The sequence below is a fragment of the Macrotis lagotis genome, chromosome X, assembly GCF_037893015.1.
Source record: "Macrotis lagotis isolate mMagLag1 chromosome X, bilby.v1.9.chrom.fasta, whole genome shotgun sequence".
Lineage (NCBI taxonomy): Eukaryota > Metazoa > Chordata > Mammalia > Peramelemorphia > Peramelidae > Macrotis > Macrotis lagotis.
Genome location: NC_133666.1, coordinates 642,874,798 through 642,894,235, shown reverse-complemented (window position 1 = coordinate 642,894,235; position 19,438 = coordinate 642,874,798). Strand labels below are relative to the sequence as shown.

The window sequence follows — 19,438 nt, the reverse complement described above, 5'->3', positions numbered from 1 at the left end:
AAACCCAGATTTCTAGTTTTTCACTAAATATCTCCATTTGAATGTCATATTGGTACCTTAAACTCCACAGGCCTAGATCTGTTCCTCCTGACTTCCCTTCCTCTATCAGTCAGTCACCCCACCTTCTCACCCCAATTAATTACCACGTTCTTTGATCCTGTCTCTATGCATAGTCATTCCCATCCCTATCTTGTTCTTCCCTTTAGGCCCTTGCTCCATTATAGCTGGCCTGCTGCCGCTGACTCTCTTACCTCCAGCATATCCCCCCACAGCCCTCAGAATGACACGCATCACCTGAATGTCCACTTCTTCTTCTATCTCATTCCTACTCGGGGACTTCCCATGGGTGCCCTAGAGCCCACACCCTGGTTCTGACTGAACTGCAGCCCATCACTTTGCACATGTTGCCTGATGTTTCATCCAAAATGAACATCACTCTTGTGTCTGTGATTATCCTGTTCCTTCTGACTAGAGTGACCATGGCCCTACAGCCTAAGTATCAAGTACACTGTTCCCCTCTGTCTCTTCAGCACCCAATCATGGTACTTAAACCCTTGTTAACTGAAGTACGTATTAAGGCAAGATAACTTCCTAATCTATTTTTCTAACATTCAAACCTTTTAAATATGCCCCTACCCTCTGCCCCTGTTGTACTACAACCCTCCTTAACTAAGGTATCTAGAAAAGTAAGATCACTTCTGATCTGGTTATGTATAGCGCCTCAAAGTACTCTAAGTACTGAGACACTCTGAAGGCCTCTCTTAAGAACTTTAGACTTGACTGTATGGCATGGGAGACCCTGGCACAGGACTGCCTGGCATAGGATGCCCTCATCGGAGAAAGTGCTGAGTTCTATGAGCAAGGAAATGTGAAGTAGCTCAAAGTAAGTATAAGAAGCTTAGAATAAACACCTTGGACTCTTTGTGTCCAAGCTGTGGTAGTGCATTCCAGGTTCATATGGATCTCATCAGCCACAATCAGACACACTGCAATTTGTCTCAAACACAGTGATGTCATTTTGGTCTTCTTCAATAACAAAGAATAAGAACCGACCATATGCATAGCCTCTAAGTACAATCCCTACAACTATTTCAACCCTTTAACAAGAAATTTAATTCTCTAGAGTTACAAGTGTTATCTTCCCTTGAAGTATATAACATTATATTCAGAATCAAGTCTTCTAACTCCCAGTCCAGGATTTTCCCCTACCAAGTTCAGTCATTCCACAAGTAAGGAGCAGATGGAAACTAGAACCCAGGCTTCTAACCTCCTAGGATTCTGTCTTTGAACACGGCACCCATCACCACTCCCCACATCATAGTGTGTCAGTGTTGGAAAGGATTCTAAGGAATACCCACATTGTAAAATCCCAGAGAAGGGAAGGGACTTGACCAATGGCCACCTGATGACAAAGTCAAGATCGGGGACCACCACATGCTGCTTCAGTTATCTGTCCACTCAGTTTCCAGCATCCTGATAAAGTCCTAATAGGAAAGCTGGATGTCGCAAGCTCTGCTGGGAGACTGGCCTTGTCTTTAGCTGGGACACTGAAGCCTGAGAAGCAGGAATGGGTGACTTTTGTTTTTGTAAGGTTGTCATAATCTCATAGTTATGTCAGAGAACCTCCAATTCAGTCCTTATTTCTCCAACAAAGTATGGTGGGAATTATACTGGACCAGGAGCCAAGAGGCCTGGTTTCAAATCCCAGCAGTACCACTTAACAAATTGTGTGACCGCTGATGATGTTTGTCCTTTGTTCTTGAAGAAGACCACAACATCAGGGAGGTGATGCCATGACAAGCATGTGAATTGGATTTGAGTGAGGGGGATGCTAGACTAAGTTGCCAGTCTCACTTTCTCCTCCATAGTCATCTGGGTCCAGTGACCAGATGTGAATCAGGATGACTGGAAATGACCTTGGATATGGGCCAATCAGGGTTAACTGACTTGTCCAAGGTCACATAGCTAGTAAATGTCAAATATCTGAGGTTGGATTCAAACTCCCGACTTCATGACTCCCAGACTAGAGCTCTATCCACTGTACTACCTAACCACCCTGGTGTGACCATAGGCAAGGCACTTCTCTCTGATCCTGTTTCCCTATCTATAAAATGGATATCATGAAGACTCAGAGTTGGAATTAGCCTCATGGGGTATCTTGTACAACTGATATCAGAACAGGAATATGCTCTCTAATATCCCTGATGAGACAAGACACCATATGAAGAATGTTCAGTTCATTCTGCTCCTCCAGCCTGCCCCTCTCCCAGGGCTCCTGGAGTGAGAGAGAGAGAGAAAGAGAAGGTGAGCAGAAAGGACCAGAAAGTTGGGGTACTTTGTGTGTTGTTTGCCACCATCTTTTTTCCAGCCCAGGACAGATCTATCACTGTGTCATCTCAAGGCCCTCAGTTGTAGATATCATCAGAGTGATCACATTTTTGCCAAAGCCAGTATTCTTTCCTCCATCCTCATTTCCCTCCGCCTGCCCCTAGTCTTTCTGGTGACTGCCCAGTCCTTCCATGAGGGTGCTCTTTCCTATTTCTGCTCCTGCCTCTGAGACTGCTCCTTCTGTCTCCTTTGCAGGCATCTCTTCCCCCTGCTCCCTTGGATGTGGGTTCCCCTCACGCTTCAGTCCTAAACCTCCCTGCCCTTCCTCCATTGCTCCTCCTCATCCCTGGCTTCAGATATCTGCTGTTAAGCTGAGATTTCCCAGACGGACATCTCCAGCCCTGACCTCTGACCTGCACTCCCAGTCCCAGTCACTGCCTTTCATCTACCATGTTCCCAATTTAATGCAATTCAGACAATCATTGAAAGGTCATTGCCCCTCACACTGCCCCTCATTTTTCAGATGAGGAAGCTAGAGCCCTCTGTGATGCAACACACAAAATTCATAGCCATATCCTCTCATTCTAAATCCATCATTCTTTTCCCCTGTGCAGATTTAATCTAGTAAATAGTAAACAATTTCTATATACAGAGCCCTGTCCTAGATCAGGGAGGGCTTGCAGAGCTGAGACAAGGTCTGGTCCCTGCCCCCAGAGAAGTCACAGTCTAGGACCACAGAATGGCCTTGGTCCAGACAGAAAGAACTTTGAAGGCCAACTACTTCTTCCTCCCCACATTTTAAAGTTGAGGAAACTGAGGCCTAGGAACGGAGTGACCAGCCAAAGGTCCTTAGGGAAGCCTCAGAAGCAAAGTGTGGCAACCATGCTACAGAATGCCCCATCAAGTCCATTAGAAAAGGCCAGTCTGCCTTAGGCTTTCAAGGACGAGTAAGGATTGTGACATCAGAGGACTGACCAGGATGGGTACCTCAACAGAAAGGGAGAATGACAGGCACCAAAGAGGCGGGGATCTGCAGACGTGATGAGACGGTGGGGTTTGTTGGCTTGACTAGGAGGGGCAGGGTGGTGCAGTGGAAACATCAGGAACTCTCCAGAGGCCCGACTGAAGTGTGACCTACCTGTGTGACCTTGAGTCGGTCACCTAACTTCCCTAAATCCCAATTTCCTCATGTATAAAATGAGATGTTGGGCCAGATTCCCTCTGAGGTCCTTTCCAGCTTGAGATCTATTTTGTTGTTACACAGCTGCCGCAGTTTTGCTATTGTGGTGGTTGTTGCTGCTGCTGCTCTTGTTGAATATTGAATGATTATCCACATGACCATCTGCAGTGAAAGCTTTGGGAAGTGACAGGGAAGGAGATAAAGCCACTAATAAGCAGTTGATTTAATTTGAGCCACAATTAATCATTTAAAAACAAAATCAAAGCCAAGTGGGGATGAGGGCATTCCAGCCATCGAGGACTGTCCAAGCAGGACTGCCTGGAGGGTGGATGGGAGACCATTGGGTTTATAAGAGTATCCGGAGGGGAGCAGCAAGGCAAGGCTGCAAAGCCCTATGGCCCTAGCTGTGACTGCTGAGCTAAAAGAGTCAGCAATGGGCAGCCAGGGAAGGCTCCTGAAGAGAGGAAGACCATGACCAGCTCTGTGCATAAAAATGCTTCTTTCTGGCAGGTGTGAAGGATGGACTGCAGCAGGGAGGAGAGAGAGTCAGGGCAAGAAACCTCTTTGGAGGCAGACAAAGGGAGGGTCTCCACCGAGAGGTGGGGGCAGAGTGGCTGCCTCGGGGCAGGATCCCCTGGATGGAATCTCGATACCCTTAACTCTGACTGAGAAAAGCTTGCAGGAACTCAGGACTAGAAATTGGTGGAGAATTATCCGTGGGCATTGGTTCCTTCCGGGAAAGAAATCACAGATCTGGATGCAAAAATGAACAGGAGGGCAAAGAGGCCAAGATAATCTCAAGGTTTCCAATCCTACACTTGAATAGGGGGAAGTCTGAAGGAGGAAGAGAGGAGGAAGTCACCAATCATGTATGGAACATGGGAATGTCTAGTCAGTAAGAGATGTCTTTGATATAGCTAGAGGTGCCAGTCTGCCACTGTGAGAATAGAGGTTTGGGAGCCACATAGAGAGGTACGGATGGAAGCCCCAAAAGTGAGTGAGGCTCCAGGGCTGAGAAGAGAGCTAGGAACAGGTCCCTTTGAAGGAATCCTAACCTAATAGGTGTGAGATGATACCTCATTGTTGTTCTAATGTGCATTTCTCTAAGCAATAGTGATCTGGAACATTTTTTTCATACATAGCTTGAATTTCTTCATTTGAAAACTGTTCATATCCTTTTATCAATTGGGGAATGACTTGTAATCTTATAAATTTGATGCAATTCTCTATTTATTTTAGAAATGAGGCCTTTATCAGAACTCCTGGTTCTGATAAACTTTCCTAGCTTTCTGCTTTCCTTCTAGTTTTTGCAGGATTGATTTTATTAGTGCAAATGTTTAATTTAATATAATCAAAATCATTCATTTTTCAGTTTATAATGTACTCTAATTCTTGTTTGGTCATAAATTTATCCCTTTTCCATAGATCAGATAGGTAATTTTTGGTCTATTAATTTTCTAAGGTATTATTCTTTATGTCTAAATCCTATACCCATTTTGACCTTACTTTGGTATAGGGTATGAGACATAGATCTATGCCTAGTTTTTGCCATATTATTTTCCAGTTTTCCCCAACAATTTTTGTTTAATAGTGAGTTCTTATCCCAGAAGCTGATGTCTTTGGATTTATCAAACAGTAGATTGCTGTAGTCATTTATTGCAGTTTCTTTTGAACCTATCCTAATCCACTGATCCATTACTTTTTATTAAGCAATACCAGGCAGTTTTGATGACTGCTGCTTTATAGTATAGTTTGAGATCTGGTATAGTTAGGCCACCTTCCTTTATATTTTTTTCATCAGTTCCCTTGCTATTCTTGCTCTTTTGTTGCTCCAGATGAATTTTATTACTATTTTTTCTAGCTCAGTAAAGTAGTTATTTGGTAGTTTGATTGGTATGGCATTGAATAAGTAATTTAATTTGGATAGAATTGTCATTTTTATTATGTTATCTCAACCTAACCATGAGCATTTGACATTTTTCCAATTATTTAGATCTGAATTTGGGTGAGGAGTGCTCATACAGTTTCTGGGTTTGTTTTGGGGAGGCTCCCATTTTCCAATGGGAGGTTGTCATAAGCTTCAAGAACTGCAAGGAGAATGTTCAGAGCAGATAGTGTGCTAGACTTGGTGGCAGGTTCAAATTCTGACTTGGATATTTATTAGTTGTGTGACTTCAGTCAAGTCACATAATCTCTTACTCTCAGTTTCTTCATTTTATCAATCTATAAATATTTATTAAGTACATACTATGTGCCAGATTTATCAGATTTAACAAGGCCTAACTTGTGGGATTCTTGTTAGGAAGCTGTTCTTCAAATCAGTCCTCCTGTTTTCTCCAGTGTCACCATTTTCCCAGTATCCTCAGCTAGAACTTTAGTCATCTCTGACTCTCCTTTATGTTCCATGTACAAAGCATGTTTTCTGCCTTCACTGAACTCTATTTGGAGGCTTGTTTAATTTTTTTCTCCCAATACTCCTTTCTCTCTGCTGTATGTGTTGTCTTCCCCTTTTAGAATGTAAGCTCCTTGAGGACAGGCATAGTTGTGTGGGGGGGGGTGTTGGGGTGTGGGTGTATGGGTGTGTGTTGGGGGTTTGGCTGTGGGTAGATGTGAGTGGGAATATATGGGGATGGGGTGGTATGGGAGGGTGTGTGGTGTGTGTATGTGTGTGTGTGTATGTGTGCGTGTGTGTGTTCCCAAGGTCTAGCATAATGTCTGACCCAGAGTGGGTGCTTAATAAATTATTTTATTCATTCATTCCTTCATGGCAGGTACCACAGTTTAGGAAACGACACTGACAACTGATGAATTAATAGAATCCTAGGATTCAGACCCAGCAGGGACCTTAGAGGTTCTCTAGACAACTTCAATTGTGGAGACTAAGGCCCAGAGAAATTTTGTGACTTACCCAGGGTCACAGAGCTGCAGATTGTCAAAGTCCTCTAAAATTCCTTCTTGCTTTGAGCCTCTGAGGTTGTAGGTGCTGGTAGGGAGGTGGCTGAGGGTCTGTCCTGTGAATGGCAGCCCCAACTTGCTTCCTAACCAGTCGGCTCTTTGGCACTTTTGACTCTTTTATTTCCTTGAAGCTACAGAGAGCCCTGTCCAGCCGCCATCAGACAGTGCCTACTACTTCTATGAGTATGACGCCGACCCCTATGGCTCTGAGACTGAGAGCTTCGATGTGAGGCCAGAGCTGACCACCATCAGTGGTGCTTCTGAAGGTGCCTGGAAGGAAGGAAGGACGCAGGGACCACGTGGAATGGTGAGCCCTTCACAAACTGTCCAATCAGATAGCAACTCTGGAGCAGGTGTGGGACAGGCCAAGGAAGGAAACACATTTATTAAGTGTCTCTTTTGTACCAAATCCTGTACTGAATGATTTGCTAATAGAATCTCATTTCTTGTTCAAAACCCTGGGAGGTACACATTGTTATGACCCTCATTTTACAGTTGAGGAAATTGAGGCAGATAGAGAGTAAGTGACTTGCTAAAGGACACACAGCTAGGAAGTGTCTGTGGCTGGATCTGAACTCAGGACTTCCAACTTCTGAACCACCAGGTGGTTGGACCAGATATTCTTTGAAATTCTTCTCAGTTTAGTTTTCTGAGTCTGTGTGCCAAATGTGACTTTGCAGTTTTGCAAGGGGCTTGTGACTACCCGAAGGAGAGCAGAAAACTGACCCAGTTTTCTCTTTTCTACCTGGATAGTGTCACTTTAAGCAAGGCCCTTCTCTCCTTTTATTTATCTGTAAAATGGGGACTCTGTGGCTTCCCTACTGGGAGGAGGCCCCATGGTAGAATAGAAAAAAGGCCGACTTTGGAATCAGAGGATGCCAAATTCTGAATTCAGATTCTGCCTCCAATACTTACTAGCAATATGACTCTGAAAAAGTCAACTTAACTTCCTTGGGCTTCAGTTTCCTCATCTGCAAAGTGAAGGTGTTAACAGCCTCTGATGACCCTGCAAGCTTGAATCTCAAAGAACCTGTGAAGGTTTTTTTAAGGTCTGAATATCTTTGTAAAATATGTTTTATTACACACTAATAATCATGAATAAAAGTAACCAAATAAACAAACAAAATAAAGGGTAACACCTTGGACAAGACTTCTCCAGACAAGAGCTCTGTCTACACTGGGAAGGGACACTCTTGAGCTGCAGCCACAGTGAGGCCCATCCTGACCTCAAGAGGCTCCTCCCTGGAATAGATCCCAGAGCCAACTCCAAGGCCAATCCCCCACCCGCACCTCCTGGGGGGGCTTTCCCTCCACAGCATTCTTGGCAGGTCATGATGCCAGTTGGGCATTCCTTGGGTGAATTACCAAGGCAATTGGTTCATTGATGTCAGCATTCAAATAACAGCTGACAGTTGAAAGAACTAGATTCAGGGACAAATCTTCTGTCACTACTTGTGTGATCTTGGATGAGTCACAACTCCTTGAGGTCTCCTCATCTGGAAAGTGAAGGGAGCTCTTCCAAGGACCCTTTCAGCCGTAAAATCTATGATTGTTATTGAATTGTTGAGTTTTTTCAGTCACATTTTTGGCAAAGATATGGAGTGGTTTATCATTTCTTTCTCCAAGTCATTTTACAAATGAGGAAACTGAGGCAAACAGATAAAGTGACTGGCCCAGGATCATACAACTATCCAGTGTCTGAGGCTCCATTTGAGTATGGGAAGATGGGTCTTCCTGGCTCCAGGCTCTATCCACTAAGTATTACCTTAAAAGGAACTGAACTCTATCTCCCCCTAACTTGCTCCCCTTGATCTGAGCTCCAGATATTTGAAGATGATGGTCTGCCCTGGGTCTTCTCTGACAGGAATGACGCTGCGGTCTCTTTCTCCACAGAAATGACAACCTCCCCAAGAGGAGAAGTGACCCAGAGGGTGACTCCTTCATGGCTTTGCTCAGATCGCTGACTTTGTGGAGAGCAAGAAGGACTTGGAGCTTTCTCACCCACTGCCAAAGGCCTCCCGTCCTTTTGCTGGCCAGGCCAAGTCTGCAGGGGAGCAGGACTCAGTCTGGACCAGCCGCCCCACCCCTTCCCCCTAGACATGCATTTCCTGCCTCCTTTGCCCACTTTTCCCATAGAGTTTGACATCAGTACCAGTAACTGAGAGGGCAGATGGGGGCCAGGGGATCTTTACACTTTGGAGCAAGCCACTGCCCCTGCCTTCTCGGTGCCTTCTTTTGTATAGAGATTTTTCACTTTTGATCAATGAATTTTCACATCAATCACCTCATTTTAGCCTCTCGACAATCTGTGAGTTAGGGTAAGGCAGGTATTATTGTCCCATTTTACAGACGAAGAAAGTGAGGTTCCTCAGCCTTCATTGAGCACCCCTCCCCCCTATGCACATGACTAGCTCACCTTTAAAGGTGAATAAGTTCTGACTGCTGCCCTTGTGAAATCTGAAAGGATGGACTAGACATGTTGAAAAATGAATAGAACAGATGACCTAGCCACTATCAGCTTGGCATAGTGAATAAAGTGCTAGGAGTATGAGGGCTGGGTCCCAATCCAAGCTCTGAACCCAACTTGCTGGATGATACTTGGCAAGCACCATCCCTTCCCCAGGCCTCCATTTCCCCATGTGTAATATAGCCACAATGCCTGCTGTACCCTGTTTTGAAGGGCTGTGGTAAGACAGACATAAAAGATATAATGATCTGCTGAACAAAATTGAAGAGCACCCCCAAAATGTGGTGTCTCGTGCCCTACTGGCCATCAGGACGCTGGGTCTTACTCCACAGCTACAGCTTAGAGCCGGCTCAGCCTTGGCCTGTGCTTTGCTACCCCAGGTTTGACCAAAAGCCACAGACTCAAAACAAGAAACACATGACCTGGGTGATTTTAGAAAGCGATTGTTAATAAAATCTCAATATCTCAAATGAAGCCTCTTAAGAACATTCATCACATATGGTTGGGTTCAGTTACCAGGGTATGAATAAATGAAGCCTCGAGGCTCCACATTCAAACAACTGTCAAAAATCCAAACAGTTCTGGAGAAGCACAGAGAAGCCAAAGCTCCAGGGCTTTCCAGGCCACGGTGGAGCTCAGAGGAGGTCAAGCGAGAGAGAACGGGGCTGCAGAGCTAAGTCAGATCTATCTGTTCCATAGTTGGCTTCTGCTCTCTCTACCAAGGAGAATGAAGATGAGATGTTAAAACCAAAAGGTCCAAAATGATCACTGTAAAAATGAGAAGAGGGTAACTAGGTGCCCCCACTCAGTGTTCAGGTCACCAGTCCTGGCCGAACCTTATGCCGAGGCCCGAGATAATGGGCGAATGTGATTCCTGAGCCATAGCGGCATCCTTTGGGATGTGGTGGAGCTAGCTAGGAGGAAGGTTCCCAGACTAGAGAGGGGAAAAGGTGGAGAGGAGGAAAGGAGGCCTTGTCCCCAGCATGGATTGTGGAAGGGAGAGTTTGGGCGCTTTTAGAATGGGAAGCAGGGTGGCTGTGAGTCAGAATGAATTTACAAATAATGCCGCAGCAGAAACAATCATGGTCTAACAGAGTGAGTCAGAAGACTTGGTCTCATGTCCTGCCTCAGTTCATTGGCTTTGTGGATAAATTCCACAGCTTATTCACGCCTCCCTTGGCTGCTAAATATAATGCACCTTGCAGTGCTAATTTCATAGGATTGTTGTGGAAAAGGTGTTTTATTAGCATTTACATTTATAAGTCATTAACAAACATTTATTAATATCAGGCAAAACAAGGTTCCCGCCCTCAAGGGCCTTCCAGTGTAACGGAAAGTGGGGACAATATGCAAACCCCTGCATACAAAGCAGATACGGACAGGCAGAGGGAAGGCACCAAGATGAAATGGGACCAGGAAAGGATGAGGCCAAGAGCAAAAGCCTGCCTCTTTCACCCCAGACCCTGCTACCTTTCCTGCCCACAGATCTCTGAAGATTTCAATGTGTCCTAGAAATAGGGACGGTTATTCTTGAATGTTGAGAAGCATCGAGGCTGGCAGGGCCTGCAGACTGCCATGGGAGAGGCAAGGAGGGAGTGCAGAGGACCTGCTGCCCTCATGGGAACTGGGCTGTACAGAGGGACGGCCACCAAGTGGGAAGCAAAAGCAGCTCCTCCCCAGGACACAAAAACACCAGAATTCTGCCTCTGCACCCCCCTCTCCCAGTGGCTATTTATCCTCGTGTTCCCCCATAGGCTCTTCCAAGGAAGTGAAAGGCAGAGAAAGGCCACATTCCAGAGTATTGAAAGGATTCTGCAGGAGTAGGCAAGATATCTGAGGCTGCTCAGATCATTCTACAGGGCTCCAGTCAAACCCTGTCTTCTTCTACTGTCCTCCCTCCCCCAGATTTTCAACAGCCTCTCATCCTCAGTATCATTTGAACTGTGAGCTTCCTTGTTCCCTCTTAGAAAACTTTCATCATTTCTCCATCTAGAAGAATTCGACTCAAGGCCTTAAGAAAGAAGCATGGCACAGTGGATTGAGTATGGATCTTAGAGCCTAAAGGAACTAGGTTTGATCTTGACCCCTCCAGGCTGAGTATCCCTGTCAGGTCACCTAACCTGCAAGTGAGGAAAGCCTCACTTTCCTCAAATGTCAGATAAGGGAGTTTGACCAAGTGGTCTAAGGTCCTGGCTCTTGAGACTTTGTTAGTGGAGGCATCACCCATGGCTTAATCTTTTGACTGGGTGGGATTATAGCATTCCGTCCTGAGTCAGTAGCCTGGCTCAGATCATGGATGAAGAGAAACAAGAGAATGAGAACCTGCCCCTTGCTGGGATCCAAGACCTTTGCCGTTGGATTATTAAAAGACTGATAAAATGAAGAGAGCACAAGATTGGCGCCAGGCCCTGGGTTCCCATTCAGGTTCTGTGACTTAATACATGTGTGATCTTGGGGGGAGAGACTTAACCTCTCTCGTTTTTACTTTCCTCATTTGTCAAATGAGACTTGGAATAAATGAAGGGCATCAGAGAGTAGGATTTGGATTTAGGAAGACCTCATATGTTCATAACTGTAGGATTCTGAGCAAGTCAATTAACTTCTCAGCCTCAGTTTCCTTTTCTGAAAAATGAACTTGATGACCTCTAAGGGCTCTTCTAGCTCCTATGAGCCTTCTCTGAGCTTCTCTTCCACCTTCTGTAAAGTAAAGATAGTTCGATTAGCTGGTCTCTGAGGATTTCCAGCTCTGACATCTTGTGTTCTAAAGACTCTCCCAGTTTTGACATCTTGTGGTTCTAAGAGTCCTCCCAGATCTAACATTCTGTGTTCTAAGGGCCCTCCTACCTCCCCTATTATTGGTTGTAAAGTCCCTTACCTTACAGATTATACATTCTGTATTCTAAAGTCAGTTCCAACCTTTACAGGCAAAAATATCATATTGCCACCCGGCATGGATGTCTTAAGTTGCAGCAGAACAGCTGGCTTGGTCATGAACCTTTACTTTTATTTGTTGGGTCACATAAGAAGGACCTGATTAGAACCTGATGGGGCCCTAATCCACTCTCCATCCCACTCTGTTGTCATAATCATGTTTCTGGGAAAACATGATGGGCAGAATAACCCCAGCCAACCCCAGCCAACATGACCTATGTCAACTGAGGACAGAGAGAGATGGGATCTTGAAAGTTCAGGTGGCAAAGCTATACCTTCAGGGGGCAGGCCTAAAGTCCTGCCAACATGTCAGGAAAACAAGGCATGGGATGGTGGAGTTGGCAGAGACTTCTAGCTTCTGCTTGAAACACAACAAACAGATTCATAACATTGCCAAGTCATTATCTGGCCTCTGCTTTGCTACCTCTAGGAGCTTACCCCTTCCTGGACAGCCTAGTCTACTTTTTGGCAGCTTTTATCTTTAGGAAATTTTTTTTCCTGTTGGCCAAAATCTGTACATAAGCCCCTCCCCAAGTCTTGGTCCTGTTTCTTCCTTCTGGGTCAAGCAGACTATCTTAATCCCTCTTTCATTCAATCACTAGAAGGCAGGTAGTGGTTGTCCCACCCACACCCACATTCATCATGTGCCCTGCCCCCACCCCCACTGTGGTCCCTGCCCCTACCAACATAGACACCCTGGGATCCATCAGTACTTATCGATAAGGGAACAGCATCCTGGACCTCCCTGGAAATGGAAGCAGGGAGACAGAGTACAGAAGCCCCCATGGCTATCTCCTCTCATCTTTCCAAAGTTTGCAGTGACAAAGATGAAGGTGGAGATTACAGGGAACCCTGTGGACAGTGATGAAGCAAGATTCCACTGGGGCTGACCCAGAAGCCGGTGCCTTCCTCCATCAGGCCAGATCCAGTGCTGCAACCAATGAATCTCTAGAGTAGAGACGTAGAGTGGGTACCCAACCCAGGGACCTCTTCCTTGGAAGTTTTCTGGGTTGTGAGCGTATTCTTGTCCTGCTGACAAAGCTTTCTCTTGACTTTGTCCCTGAATTCTTCAGACACATAGTAATAGATGAAAGGGTCCATACAGCTGTTGAGGGTGCTGATGGCCAAGCTGAGAACATACCAAAAATAGAGGTTTCCAAAGCCCTTGTCTGAGAGGTCAGAGTAGTGGATAAGCAGGAGTATGTTACTAGGAGTAAAAAGTGAGACTGCTGAGACCAGCACCAGCACCGTGAGCTTGACAGCATAGCCATACCTCTCCCCATTGGCCACCAGGACATAGATGACCGAACCATAGCAGAAGAGAATCACCAGTAGTGGAAGGAAGAAGCCCACCAGGATCAGGCAGACAAAGATAGTCAGGAAGTAGCTGGCCTGCTCAGTCTTGGGGAGCACATCGTGGCAGAAGATGACCTCAGGGCTGCCATGCAGCGAGTAGGACTGGCGCTGGGCTGTCAGGGGCAGGGTGAGGGAGACTGCCATGAGCCAGACGATGGTACAGAGGCAGGCGGCAAAGGTGGGGCTGCGCACAGTGCGGGAGAGGAATGGGTGGACGATGGCCAGGTACCTGTCCAGACTAATGCAGGCAAGCAGCAACATGGAGCAGTACATGTTTCCATAGAAGAATGCAGTCACCATCCGACAGAGCGCTTCCTCAAAGACCCATTGGTGGCCCAAGAAATAGTAGGAGATCTTGAAGGGAAGGACTAGAACTAGGAGCAGATCAGCCACGGCAAGGTTCATCAGAAAGATAGTGGAAGGCATTTTCTGGATCTTGGTAGCCAGCACCCACAAAGCTAAGCCATTGGCTGGCAAGGCCACCAAGAAGACAAGGGTGTAGAGTGAAGGAACCAAGCTTGTAAAGACCCAACTAAAGAGGTATTTCCTGGAGTCATTTCCAATACCCAGGTAGGTGGTGTTATTTAAGTTTATCTTCTCCCCAGGGAAGCTCTTGGGGTTGAAGAATGGGAATGAGGTCTCACTGGTGGGGGAACCTGCACCTTCATCTGTGATAAGAAACAACTATGGGTTAGCCCAATTGGACCTCAACCATTCTCAGCCTTTCTCCTCCATGGTCCCTCAATACTTCCCCCCTCCACCCCACCATGCTAATGACCACCATTGACTCAGAGCAGAGACTCTACAAGCCTCACTGCTCCCTTCATCTGAGCCCAAGTCTCAGTTTCTCCACTTGAAGAGGACAAACCTAAAGTTGCCATCAACTAAATTCCCTCCCATCGGTTGGAGCTGGTCACCCAGGTGGCCCATCCTAAGAAGTGAATGTGGAATGGTCTGTGTGGGCTCTCACTGAGAGAAGTATATGGTTTGTCTGTCTGTCCTCCGCTCTCAAGAAGACCAGAACATCAGGGAGGTGATGCCATGACAAACATGTGAATTGGATTTGAGTGGGGGGCAGCTGTACCAAGTCACCAGCCTCACAGGGGCGCTTAATGGATCGATCAATCTATAAACATTTATGAAGAGCCTACTATGTGCCTCTGCTAAGCAGAAAGTCATTTTAGTCCTTAATGTAGCAGAAAGAGCCTTAGAGAATGACCAGGCTGCACGAGGATCTTGAGAGCCAGTGATTGGCCCCATGTAGAATGAGGAACAACTTGCGTGAACAGCAATACTGAAGCTGGACCCTGGCCAGTGCTGACACCTCAGACATTTCCAAGAAGTTACATGGATACTAATGTTCAGCATCAAAGTCATCTCTCATCTCACTCAGAACTAAATTGCTATTTGACCCAGTGTGAAAGCTTCCCTCCCTCCCGGTAGAGGCAGCTGTTTAGTCTTCCAGATGTTGTGGGCAGATTATATGGATGATAGTAAATGGTTCAGAGGAGGGAGGGAAAGTCCGTGGTTACAGAGGCAGCTGGCCCATACATTCCTGGCTGTTGGGAAGGATGTGGGTCTGTTGGGAGGGGACCATGGTAGGAAGGACCATCCCCCTTAGAGTTCATCTAGACTCCTCTCATTTCCTAGGGAAGGAAACAAAGTTGACTTATCTACAATCAAATAGGGAGTAAATGACAGGACCTTGATTCTAATTCAAACTCATTTATTCCAGCTCTGCTCCTCTTCTTTTTTTACAAGTGAGGAAACTGAGGCCCAGAGAAATTAAGTGATTTAAACCAACATCCTTTGATTCTAAATGCAGTGTTCTTTCCCTTATAACATGATGCTACCCACTACCCCAAAACAAAGCCTCCCCAAGACTAGAGCCTCAAGGAGAATTATTACCGATTTGGATAAAATAGAACCTTTCCTCAGAGTGCCAATGTGTGGAGGGGGAATGGGGATGGAGAGGTGAAGGGGGTGATATTGTAGGGTGCCTCCACTCCACAATAACCACCAAAACTGACCCTTGCTTCCCGTGCTCTGGAAGAATGTCTTAGAAGGGGGGGGATAGAGGGGGGCCCGGCCCACCCATCCCCAGGCTCCCTTGCCATGGCACCTCTCTCTCAGGGTTTAATTTTATCCCCAATTCCCAAGGGGAGGTGGGGAGAGCCAGGACTCTGCTTTTGCCTTCCTCCCTGTGACTGCCCATAGGAGGATTGACTTTTGTGACATCCTTTGCTCTGCTGACAGATCTGGCTTCAGATGCCATTTCTGCTCAGATCCCAGCGGCCTATAAAGGGGGCAGCCGTCCAAGGCGAGGTCTCTTTAAAAGCATCCCCCCCCTGCTAGGTGGCGTAGTGGATAAAGCACTGGCCCTGGAGTCAGGAGTACCCGGGTTCAAATCCGGCCTCAGACATTTAATAATTACCTAGCTGTGTGGCCTTGGGCAAGCCACTTAACCCAGTTTGCCTTACAAAAAAAACCTAAATAAAACAAAAGCGTCCCCCCTCTATTCCCCCCCTTCTAGGGCATCTTGCAGTTGAGCAAGCTTTGCCTCCAAGTGCCTCTGCAGAGAGTATAGAGAAGAAAACAGATTCAGCTTCTCTCTTTTGTAGAGTGAAGAGCTCAGCCTCAGGAGGCAGAAAGGAGAGAAGCAGAGGAAGATTCCAGCTTGAAACTCGCATTAGAGCTGGCCCCTGTAGAGGATGCCGCCCTGAGACAGGGCCCCTTCTCCCTCCTGGGAGGTCTCCGAGCAGGCACCGTATGGCCAACTGGTCATTACTCAGTCAGTAAACATTAGGTGCCGCACATCACAGGTCTATCATGGCAGAGACTCCTGTTGAGCATGACTTGGGCCAGGTGATCCTGCGATCTCTTCCAGATCGCGATTTGTGACTTGAACTCAGTTACCCAGCCCTTGTTTCTCATGGGACAGAGGAGGAAAATATTGGATTTAATTTCTATGTGTGATTTCACATCTAGGTCTCAGTTTCTTCATCTGTAAATGAAGGACTTGGGTTAATGCCTCAACTCTCTTTGTCCCATGCCATCCTTGGGCACACTGTTCGTCTCAGACCCCTGGATCAGAGACAGAATCTCAATGACAGAAATGCCCATGAAGGTCCCTTGCCTGTCCACCTTCCCAGCCCTACAGTGTCTGGAGCAGCCCTAGAGCAGGATCTAATTCCCAACGGCAATATCTATTAGCAAAGTTGGGGAGATTCAGAGAACCCAATCAGGGACCCTAAAGGGGCAAGTCCGGAACGTTCCCCCTTTCATTTCTCCTAAGAGGATAACTCACCTTCTTTGTTCTCATCATCATAGTCGGTCTGCGCCAGGCTGGCCACCAGGAAGCAGTAGACGAGGAGGAGGCTGGGGCAGCAGGGGCACCTCATGGTCCAGTGTACCAGACTGGGTCTGAATGAAGCAGGAGCCAAGGACCAGTGAGGCCACGTTATTGTTCAAGGAGACTAAGAGCTGCTGTCATGAGACATTTCCTGCTGAGGCCCCTAACACACACACACACACACACACACACACACACACACACGCACATACTCACACTCACGCACACACACACACATGCACATGGAGACAGACACTACAAGCGCTAGCATTTCCTGAGGAAGAGATCATTGAGTATTTAGATAAATAGAAACAGGCCTAGGTGGAAGTGGAGGGGACGTGATCATCAGCCCCCAGACCCAGGTGATCCAGTGGCAGTGGTCGTGGCAGAGAAGGGAGAGACGGGGAGGGCAGGCCTGGCACTCCCAGCACCTACAGGAGCGCTGCTGCTTCAAGCTAAGCCAGTCCATAGGTGTGAGCAGGTAGCCAGTACCTCACTACATCGCCAAGGCACTAACCCACTGACTCCCCAGCAAAGGCTGGAGGAGAATGCTAAATGGAGCAGATGATGCCAGGGGGCATCAATTAACTCTCTGCCCTTCACTGCTGCCCTGACCCCACACCTTCTGAGCATTGCCCCTCCAAGGGGACAGAGAAAGACTCACTGCTGAGAATAAGGAGAGAAGGGTGAGGGGACAGGAAACGTTGCGTGTGGGAAAATAAACACAAGGCAGAGAAGGGTCTTTCCGGATACAACCTAATGGAGTCTGTTTCTCATCATCTCCTGACTACATGTGACTCAGTATCTTCCCCCAGATTATTTTTTTCCACATCAGAAAAAAGCAACTAATCAACCTCAGGAAGGAGCAAGGTCTCCTTAGTCCCAAAGAGCAGAACTAGGGCCAGGGACAAGAAATTACAGGGAAGTAACCAGATTCCCTGGACTCTCGGCTTCTGTGTCCAACTAGGGCTTACCTGTTGATTGGCTCACAGTATGACAGGTAGAGCCGGCCGGTGGAAGATTCAGGGTTCCTGGCTGTGGCTGGCTCCTAGAAATGCCCAGACCCTGCCGGTGTTGGGTTAAGGCTGAAAGGCAGGAGCCAGTGGGAATTACAGCAACTCGCGTCCTCCTCATATTTAGCAAACTCACAGGAAACATCTGCCCAATGTCTCCGAAAGCCCAAGTGGCATTTTCTGACTGGACAATGGTGTGAATAGGAGTTAAGGGGCCCTCCCAAGTCCCAGACTCTCCACCACCAGCTCCCTTTTCAACTTCTGGACCTGCCCTGCCTTCCTCCCATCTGCCTCCACCCAGAAGCCTAGATCCCAACTAATCCCTATCTATGTACCTTACCCTCACCCAGGGACTCTCCAGAGAGAGATGAGAGCCAGACCCCTTCCTAGAGGATGTCAGAGGGGCTGAGATTAGGGCCAGAATTCCAGAGAGGCAACCTGATATAGGAGGAAAGCATCCTGGTCATGGCACCCAAATACTTTCCCTGGGCAAGCCATCAGATTTAAATCTAGAAGGGATCCTAGGTTAATCCATGCCCTTCATTTTACAGAAGAGAAAATCACAATTTTGCAGACCCTACAGCCCAGATCCACAGAACACACCCCAAGGAACTGCCATCAGCCTTCAGATAAGTGACTTGTCCACAGTCGTGTAGCTAGAATGCCTTAAAATCAAGATTCAAACTCACTTCTTCCAAATTCAGCACTGTACTAGGCTTCTTCCACAGAGTATCAAACTACCTCTGGAAGGCAGTCTAGTCCAACCCTCCTCATTTTACAAAGGAGAAAACTGAGACCCAGGAAGTTGGTGACCTGGCCAAAGTCACACAGATGGCAAACCTTAGAGGTGGGATTTGAACTCAGGTCCTCTGCATCAAGTTGATGGATGTTCCTTCCACTGTCCTATGCTGTGTCCTTCATCACATGAGGAAACTGAAGTTAGATGAGGTCCAGGTTCACACAGGTGGGGAGCACCAAGAGAGACTTCAAGCCCACGACCTCTGGCTCCAAATCTAGCGTCCTTTCCAGGAACATCCCGAGAGTCCATAATCTGCCAGAGTTGGAAGGGACCTGGGAGATGATTTCATCATCTCTGCCTAACTTTGAAACGCCTAAGGCTCCATCCACTGATACACATCCCAGACAAAGGGGCTTCAGGCAAAGAAGTCTGGGAGATGATGCCCAGGCTGGCCTGGGGGCTCTGAAGCCCTCTCCCCTCTGTCTGTGTGTCTCTGTGGGAGAAACCCCCACCCTGCCTTGGGAAAGGGGAGCTGGGCTAGCGTGGTGGAGAGCAGAGGTCTTGATCACCCAGGAGTGGCTGGATGTGGATTTAGAGGCGATGATCAGTTCAACCCCCCCCCCCGATCTTTTTATTTATTAGTATCTCTAAAATCGGCCCAGGGAAGAAAAGCTAGGAGGGGACTTGAGGCAGATCACGCGAGAAGCAGGTCTGGGGTCTGGTCACAACTTGACACTAGCTTCTGTAGACTGAAGGCCCTTTCGAGGTCTCCAGAGTTCGGTGACCTAGGGCAGAGGGGTTGGATATTCAGAGAAGGCTTCAGGAGAGAAACTGGAGGTATGTCTGCTCATTCAGAGCCGCGATGGAGGGCTCCACAGCTCACCAAGCTCTAATTTCTCTCTGTTGGTCAATCATATTTATAACATTTTATGTAATTTAAGCAGGGCAGTAGCTCTCCTTAGGCCAGCAGCAGCAGCAGATCCTCAGGGTTTGCCTGCCCCCTTCTATGCCAGCCCTTATCGTCCTCTGATGTCCAGCGACACCCCCCCCCCCCCATGGCTAGCCCTTTACTCAGGGTTTCGGAGCACGACCTCAGGCAGACAGTGGAATTTAAGAG

General features: G+C 47.2%; 2 protein-coding genes across 3 annotated transcripts in view; one reads left to right on the top strand and one right to left on the bottom strand.

Annotated features, from left to right (window-relative positions):
- The window catches only part of CPAMD8 (C3 and PZP like alpha-2-macroglobulin domain containing 8), a 160,501-nt gene extending 151,941 nt beyond the window's left edge, over positions 1–8,560 (top strand). The window contains exons 40-41 of the mRNA XM_074202217.1: positions 6,595–6,770; positions 8,420–8,560. Coding sequence (XP_074058318.1) covers positions 6,595–6,770; positions 8,420–8,560 — 317 coding nt within the window. The remainder of the gene's footprint in view (positions 1–6,594; positions 6,771–8,419) is intronic.
- Positions 8,561–10,151: 1,591 nt separating this feature from the next.
- Positions 10,152–18,056, bottom strand: F2RL3 (F2R like thrombin or trypsin receptor 3). Of its 2 annotated transcripts, XM_074204430.1 has the most exons (3): positions 17,544–18,056; positions 16,525–16,640; positions 10,152–13,885 (listed from the first exon to the last, which is right to left on the bottom strand). In XM_074204430.1, exons 2-3 carry the CDS (start codon positions 16,616–16,618, stop codon positions 12,810–12,812), a joined length of 1,170 nt encoding a protein of 389 aa, XP_074060531.1. In that variant the 5' UTR covers positions 16,619–16,640; positions 17,544–18,056; the 3' UTR covers positions 10,152–12,809. The 2 variants fall into 2 exon arrangements, with proteins under 2 accessions (XP_074060531.1, XP_074060532.1); XM_074204431.1 differs by lacking the exon at positions 17,544–18,056 and having other exon boundaries at positions 16,525–17,517.
- Between the last annotated feature and the right edge of the window lie 1,382 nt (positions 18,057–19,438).